Here is a 7,511-nt window from a genome sequence, read left to right as displayed (position 1 = left end):
CTGGCATTTCCTCTTTGTAGACCCCCTTCGATTTCTCTGCATTCCTTTACAGGCTCCCTGACCCAGCTTCGCCAGCTGCGAAATGCCTTTGGGGAAGATACCAATGTATTTCTTGGCGTTTCTCAAAGGCTGTCAGGAAGACTTCCACTGGCGAAGCTGCATCGACTTATTTTGGAAATGCCAGATAACAGGATATTAATAGAATCTGACGACGAAGCGTGCAATCAAACTTACATTAGTGACCTTGAATCTGTTGCCGGAATACTGTCAAATTGTAAAAATTGGGACTTGGCACAGTCAATCATTAACACGCACAACAACTTTTTGGAATTTGCTTTGTGTCCACAATAGCTTTATATAGTTACATTTGTGTGCTGTCTTGAATAAATATACTCATCGAGCAGGAGTGCTCCTTGCTCCGAAATTTTCCTTACCGCTTCCAAATCATGCTCGAAGATAGAAAGATCCCTAATGGAATCCTGGATGTGAAAGGGCCCAATTCTGGTTCTTTCAAGAAAAGTGAGCATGCCAAACGTGCCGAGCTCTGCCGAAATATCTCGCACTAGCGATCGAATATATGTGCCCCCCATGCAGTCAACAGATAGTGTAATAAAAGGAGGGTCAACATTGACAATCGAAATACTATTAATGGTAACGGGCCTGGCATCCAAGTCGGGAATCTCAATTCCCCTCCTCATCAAGTCGCATGCCCTCGTTCCATTAACTCTCAATGCTGAAAACCTGGGACGATAAGAGATGAAAAGTGAGTACTTTGGCGGGACTTGGAGGATATTGTGGCCAATAAATTTCCTAACCACATCCTGAAGCCTAGTTGGGTCAAATATGTCACGAGAAAGAGATTCCGAGCGATCGACTATATTTCCAGTGGCATCAAGGGTATCGGTACCTTCGCCCAATTTCATGATTGCCGTATAGGACTATTGACGTTAACATTTCAAACATCTGTACCTTGGGGCCTTGCAATAGAGTTCCTAGCTTTTTAGTACCGGAGCCCAGCCCAACGACGACTATACCCTGTGCCATTGGATCCAAGGTTCCACCGTGTCCAATTTTGCCCAAAACAGAAAGAATATGCCGTTTTGAAGCGTTCCGCTGCGCACCCTCGCTTCCGAAAGAAATTGGATGAGACTTGCAGTATGCCGACCATAATTTGGTATGTAAATTGTAAACAAATGGATTTGTAATTCGGAGGGAAGGCTTAAATACAGAAAGTATGCCATTAAGGTTTATGGAATCAAAGAAATAATTGTTCACGATGTCGTCTGAGTTGAAAGCCCCATGTTTTCCGATGGGGAGCAGCCTGGAATTAGGTAGATGCCTGAACATCGAATATCATATGGGGACCACCACCGGTGAAAATTAAATTCTTGCAGCAAAATTAAAGTTTATTAATCCCGAATTCGTTTTCGTGGACTAAAGTTGTGCTAACTCCATTTATCAAATCGTAGGTTGACTCGACATTGGGTATTTATCCGGCCTTGATCTTTTCAATACATGATAGCGAGACGGAAAACAAACCCCTGGCAAAGTATTTTATAAAATGCCATATGGTAACCGAATGATGCAGTAGAATTGCCAAAAGGAAAAACAGAATCATATATGCAACAATTTTTTCCATCGGTTCGAGCATGTAAAAAGAGGTGGCAAGCTCGAGCCTCAAATAACCACGCTTCATTGCACTCAAAAAACTGCGGTTTTCAGATCGGCCTTTATTTTTTGGCACATAATCTGGGTAAAATTCGGTCATAGTAAAAATAAGGTTCACAAAATACTCTATTCATTTTGTTTTGACTGATGTTTGATAGATCTATCAAACCAAAATTTTTAACATGGAAAGGCAAAACCCAAATGCGGCCTGGCTTAGCCAGAGAGGAATTTGGGTAACAAGCCTGGTTCTGGTTATCTTCCTTAAGCTAACATTCTCGGCAAATATAGTTGGAGTTGAGGCATCTTGGACGCTAACAACTGTTGTTTTCAACGTCGTCTGCTGGGTCTTTTTCCACAGGATTAAAGGGGTTCCGTTCGACGATGCTGGAATTCAGGGCGAATATGCATGCCTCACGCTTTGGGAACAATTAGAAGCGGCAGAAGAGGAAGGGCCAATAGGACTAAGAACCAAAAAGAAGCGGGTAATATGCGGTTCTCCCCAGCTCTCTCCGAGAGAGATTCCCGACAGTGTTATCGGGGGAACAAGGCGATCAGCCATCAAGGCAGCAAGGACAAAGCGGTTTTTAATTGTACTCCCAATTGCGCTCTTCTTACTTAGCGCGCACAACTCACGCTATGGCATGCTTGCCTTTGCCTTGAATTTCACGTCAACGCTTTTAGTTCTTCTCCCAAAAATTTACAACTCCAAATTGGTGTCCTAAAATTATGCAAAAATAAATTGTAAAAATTGATGCAAAATTTTGAATTCCATTGGCTAAGACTAATTCCATTGGCCAAGACTAATTCCATTGGTCGAGACTAATTCCATTGGTCGAGACTAATTCCATTGGTCGAGACTAATTCCATTGGTCGAGACTAATTCCAATCAATTGCAATAACAATCATGTCCTTTCGTAGCCGTTTATTTCCTGTAGGAATATTTTATGAAAAAACGGGAAAAAAAGAAAAAACGCAGACACTCATGTGTATGTTGCGGGACCATAAACGCCTTTCCATATTCGGACTGCTTTTTATGCTGCGTATGTGAAACCATTACGGACCTTTCACTTACACACATGTATACTTCACAGTTCTCAGTATCGATCGACAAAAGTCTTATTCCAGGAACGGCAGAGTTTACTTCTGCTCTGATAGCCGCTCATGTAAGCGGAGATTTGGAAGAGGGTCGCTCTATTCTATTTTCGGGATTCTCATCGTCATTTGTTCTGGGGCTAGCATTTTCAAGAAGGACTCAAAGTGATCATGATTATAAGACGATAATCGATAGCGAATCTTTTAATAACTTTTACTTTCAACTCACTGAGATGAAGTGCTCGTTTTTTACTCAAACACTGATGGCCTCTCTTGACCATTTGGTCAGACGGCCTGGTGTGCTAAATATGGAACAGGAAGCGAGCCCAGTGAGGTGGATTTTGGTGGCCCTTCTGACCCCTTTTCTCTCCAGGAAGAGATTGTCGATGGAGGGCACTTTTCACCACTCACTTGCAAGACGCCTCTTTTCGCTTTTAAGACAGGCCTGCTGGAAAAGAAAAAAAGACTTTCAACATAAAATCGAGCTGCATGCAAAATCACTAAAAGAAATTCCTAAAGGGAAGGCACATTCGGAAGAAAAAGCCCTCAAATCAACGGCTTCCTCCACGTCTATATTGAATAAAATTCTCGACGCGCTTCCATTGCCACTTTTAAGGCGACTAGCGGAGCTTGCAAATTGGACCCTCAATGTGCGAATTGGAAGGATCTCTAGTGCTAATTGCAGCTCTGCAAAGGCAAAGGCCAAAATAATTGCTGGCGATTGGGTGATCCTTGCAGGCGCTTATATGCTGCAAATGATTTCAGAGTCTAATGGACGGGTTTATCGAATGGAGCCCTCAGAACTTTATAGTATGGCCATCGACTTGATTCCGATTGAGGTTATTTTGGCGGACTGGCACCAGACTACCTGCTCAGTGTCTTTGAAAAATTTATTAGCTTCACGGGGCCAGCTCCGCTTATTTGGAGAAAAAAAGATGCTTCTTGCCAACCACCCAGGAATTATCTCATTGGGAATCAAGTCTAGGCTACTGGAGTCTGAGCTTTTCCCAAATGGATATGCTTCAGGATACCCTATTCCTCTTGTGGTAAGGATTCCTCGATCACCGCTGAGAGAGATGCTCCATGCGTCCATTATCCAATTACTCAATGCAAGCCCCCCACAGCTTCGTGGGAGGATCAAGGTAGAGTTTCAAGGTGAGCCTGGAATCGATGCTGGGGGCTTGCTTCGTGAATGGCTGCAGCTTCTTATACATGCACTGATGGATCCTACCCTTGGTCTTTTTCAGGCAGATATTTGTGGATTTGAACTGAACGCACCCTGTGTCTGGTTCCACAGTGGTGAAAATTGCAGTCAAGGGGTATTTGAACTGGTGCATCTACTTGGGACAATCCTAGGGCTCTCCTTGAACAATGGAATTGTACTTGACCATAGACTTCCATTTGCACTCTTCAAAAAATTGCTTTCCCCGGACACAAATCCACCGGCATGCGTTTCAGCACACGGGGAATCTATGTCCTCTATCACGTTGGATGATCTCTGGGAAATTGCGCCTACCCTTGCCCGCGGCCTTGGCCAGCTGTTGGATTATCACGGGGAAGCAGAGGTTGAAGATGTTTTTCAGCTTCAATTCACTGCTGGATTTTCCAAACCAGGCCCAGAAAAGAGAGAAATTATCGATCTTACCAATCGTGGATCCGAAATCGCTGTTACGGGGGAGAATCGCGAAATTTTCATCTCACTTTATCTTGAACATATCTTCCATCATCGTCCAGGAAACCACTGGACAAAGTTTCGAGACTCGTTCTACTCTACACTCAGCGGTTCGACAATTGCGCTGCTTTCGCCGCAAGAGTTAAAGCAGCTACTTTCTGGGGATCCTGCAGAGATCAGTATCGATCTTTTACGCTCCGTTGCACTCTATGAGGGATACTTGTCGGCCGAGCATCCAGTTTCTCTCTGGTTTTGGGATATTCTCACCTCATACTCTGCTGAAATGCGACGCAAGTTCCTCATCTTTGTAACGGGTGTTGGACGTCTCCCTGCTGCCCTGGCTGCCGCTGGTGCTGCTGGCCATTCCGGCATGCCAAATCAACAGGGCCCTTGGGTTATTCGTCTCTGGGGAAGAGATGCAAGTTGGAAGAATCTCAGTGGAGGCGAATACCGCCCGCTTGGGCGGACATGCTTCAACCAGCTCTGCTTGCACAAGGGATATCCAGATATGGAGACTCTTCGACGTTTGCTCACAAACGCCATTGTCGAGTCCGAAGGTTTTGGTATCGAGTAGCCGGATCGACGTGACATTGGCACGATGATGAAAGCAACAAGCCGACCAACTGATTGCTAATTTTATTGCGCCATTTGGCATCCGTGGGTATCGACATTAGTGTTGGCATTTATTTGTTACTAGGCCCATTGTGGTTACTATTCCTCGCCCTCAGAATCTTCCTCCTCCTCATCTTCCTCATTCTCTCCCTCATCTTCATCCTCATCATCCTCATCTTCTTCTAGATCCTCGTCATCATCATCAATCTCCTCCTGTGAATACTCTCCTGAGTAGTATTTGATGGCGTTTGGGTATAGCTCCGTAGCAATTATATCTGCAACCTCACGATCTTCGTCAGAAAACCATGCAAAGAAGGAGGCTGTGGCCGTGTGGCGTCGCTTCTGATTGCCCTGTGTCGGCTCAATCAGGTTCTATTGAATAATAAATCACATTTATACCATGCCAGGAAGCCAGTCAATTGGATAGTTTTTGGTGCCTTCCTCTTCGTTAATTTCCTTAACAAGAGTAGCATTAGAAAAGTAGGGGTTGGCATTAAAGGTAAAGATAATCCGTTTTCCTTCGCCACTGCTACTGATCTTCTCTACAGTGATAGAGGACAGATATGAGAAGACTGCAATGTCCTCCTCTTCGAGAAGTGTGCCAAGAACAGGATGGTTTCTAAAAGCAATGCTCCAGAAAGCGGGGATTTCCGCCTTGATGATGGCATCCCGCTTTTGTAAAAATGGCAGCTTCTTCTCATCATAGTTTGCAAAGATGTTGGCGATCTCAATTGAGCGCTGGGTGTCAATACTATCGAGAGACCCTTCGATCTCAAGCAACTTATTGAACGCAGCTTGTGGCGATTGTTCTGGATGTGGGTGTACGGTCGCGAGAGAGGACATTAGTGGTGAAATGTTAAAAAACCGCTCTCCTCCACCCTGATATTCACATATTGCTTATTTATTAAATTTTACCATTTCAAACCCTACCCGAATGAAAACTAATTGAAGAGTCCCGTTTATTTGATTACCAGATTCCATGAGAATCGCTTTTGCTACTGGGAATGCAAATAAACTTAGCGAGCTTCAGCAAATTCTGAATGGTGTTCTTGAAGTTGATGCCATCTCTTTGGATAGTACTCTTGAATTGGTTAACGATAGTTCCTGAAATGCAGGGCTGCATAAGGGATATTGCTGTGGCAAAGTCAAAGGAGGCATTCAAGATTATTGGGAGGCCCGTGCTCACTGATGACACTAGCCTTACATTTTCTGCATTTGGAGGCGAACTACCAGGTTGGCTCTTGTTTTTCATCGTCAGGGCCTTATATTAAATGGTTCCTCTTGGCGAACGGGCCAGAAGGTATCCTACGCAATGTTCTTATGCCAAGGAATCTGTAGGCTCCTTGATGGATTTGCCACTAGATCTGCAGAGGCTATCTCAACTTTTGCGTATTGCTTTTCTGCTGAGCAAGAGCCATTGATATTTCAAGGGCGATGTCGTGGAAAGATTGCTCTATCTCCAAAGGGCATTACTTCATTTGGCTGGGACTCCATATTCATCCCAGATGAAAGCGACGACAAATCGTTTGGTTTTAATTCTGCTTTTCATATAGGTTCGCTGAGCTTACAAAGGAACAGAAAAATAAGATTTCGCATCGCAGCAAGGCCCTTGAGCTTTTAAAACAGCACTTTAAGACTTGATTTATAAAATTGAGATCAAATACCAAATTTTATTAATGGAAGTTGGATCGATCGCCGATTTGTATTAACCAATGCGCCAAATTGAGGCTTATGCGATTACTTATAACTTTTATCGCTTTTTGTGGTTATTATGTGCCAAATTTTCTTTGCAAGCCACAACTCAGCCTTTTCAGGGCCGTTACGAAAATCGCCTCTACTCCGCAGGGTCATTTTCCGGTGTTGATTGACGACAGTTTGTCAAACATTTATGGGGCTCTTCGATGCGGCTGGAGAGCAATTTGGGTTTCCGAGGATGCCCCAAAAGATGCGGTTTTCTTGGAAAACGACCTTAAATATATGCACTTTGAGGGCGAGAAAGACAATTTTTTCATTGTCATCAGAACGGTTTACGACACCGCAAATGTCATTAATTTTGTATAAAATATGTGCCACCTAATCCTACCCCTGCCGGTAGTCACCAACTTTGTGTTTACCCTGGCATCGGCCCGGTTTATCGCACTTGCGTAAAATTAAGAGCAGATGACACGCAGCTATTGGTCGCATTTCCACCAAGTAAATCGCTTTAAAATTTACCCTTCTACCATTCCTAATTTGGATTACTTGGAACGATGCCGCCAAAACAGCCCCAACGTGAAGCAAAGCCACTAGAGAAGCCCCTGCGCATCGCCATAATCCATCCTAATTTCGAGGGTATGTCGGGCTCGACTCGCTTATTCCTGAACGCAGCCCTTTCTTTTGAAGCGAAGGGACATGCTACTACCATGTTCACCATAGACTACAATTTGAAGAAAGAGTGTTTTTCTGATGAGCACATGGTAAACATCGT

The 7,511-nt window shown here is 44.0% G+C and overlaps 7 protein-coding genes across 7 annotated transcripts; 5 read left to right on the top strand and 2 right to left on the bottom strand.

Moving 5' to 3' along the window:
- Window positions 1-353: 353 nt before the first annotated feature.
- Window positions 354-1,044, bottom strand: DI09_171p70 (uncharacterized protein; the record flags this gene model as incomplete). The annotated part of the gene is made up of 2 exons (XM_013383423.1): window positions 354-938; window positions 970-1,044. 2 exons carry the CDS (start codon window positions 1,042-1,044, stop codon window positions 354-356), a joined length of 660 nt encoding a protein of 219 aa, XP_013238877.1.
- Window positions 1,045-1,850: 806 nt separating this feature from the next.
- Window positions 1,851-2,390, top strand: DI09_171p60 (uncharacterized protein; the record flags this gene model as incomplete). The annotated part of the gene is made up of 1 exon (XM_013383422.1): window positions 1,851-2,390. One exon carries the CDS (start codon window positions 1,851-1,853, stop codon window positions 2,388-2,390), a length of 540 nt encoding a protein of 179 aa, XP_013238876.1.
- A 354-nt stretch (window positions 2,391-2,744) lies between these two features.
- Window positions 2,745-5,006, top strand: DI09_171p50 (uncharacterized protein; the record flags this gene model as incomplete). The annotated part of the gene is made up of 1 exon (XM_013383421.1): window positions 2,745-5,006. One exon carries the CDS (start codon window positions 2,745-2,747, stop codon window positions 5,004-5,006), a length of 2,262 nt encoding a protein of 753 aa, XP_013238875.1.
- Window positions 5,007-5,143: 137 nt separating this feature from the next.
- On the bottom strand, window positions 5,144-6,025 carry DI09_171p40 (uncharacterized protein; the record flags this gene model as incomplete). Its single annotated transcript, XM_013383420.1, has 3 exons — window positions 5,144-5,416; window positions 5,444-5,923; window positions 5,960-6,025. The coding sequence occupies 3 exons, from the start codon at window positions 6,023-6,025 to the stop codon at window positions 5,144-5,146; spliced, it is 819 nt and encodes a 272-aa protein (XP_013238874.1).
- DI09_171p30 (Maf/Ham1) lies at window positions 6,024-6,315 on the top strand (the record flags this gene model as incomplete). Its single annotated transcript, XM_013383419.1, has 2 exons — window positions 6,024-6,134; window positions 6,160-6,315. 2 exons carry the CDS (start codon window positions 6,024-6,026, stop codon window positions 6,313-6,315), a joined length of 267 nt encoding a protein of 88 aa, XP_013238873.1.
- On the top strand, window positions 6,316-6,685 carry DI09_171p20 (inosine triphosphate pyrophosphatase; the record flags this gene model as incomplete). The annotated part of the gene is made up of 3 exons (XM_013383418.1): window positions 6,316-6,344; window positions 6,383-6,568; window positions 6,598-6,685. The coding sequence occupies 3 exons, from the start codon at window positions 6,316-6,318 to the stop codon at window positions 6,683-6,685; spliced, it is 303 nt and encodes a 100-aa protein (XP_013238872.1).
- Window positions 6,686-7,293: 608 nt separating this feature from the next.
- DI09_171p10 (uncharacterized protein) lies at window positions 7,294-7,511 on the top strand (the record flags this gene model as incomplete). The annotated part of the gene is made up of 1 exon (XM_013383417.1): window positions 7,294-7,511. A coding segment is annotated over one exon (218 nt), but the record flags the coding sequence as incomplete, so codon positions are not given.

Source organism: Mitosporidium daphniae (genome assembly GCF_000760515.2).
Source record: "Mitosporidium daphniae strain UGP3 chromosome Unknown contig-171, whole genome shotgun sequence".
NCBI classification, from domain to species: Eukaryota; Fungi; Microsporidia; genus Mitosporidium; species Mitosporidium daphniae.
Note: the sequence above shows the minus strand (reverse complement) of the source record. Positions and strands in the feature narration are given on the sequence as shown.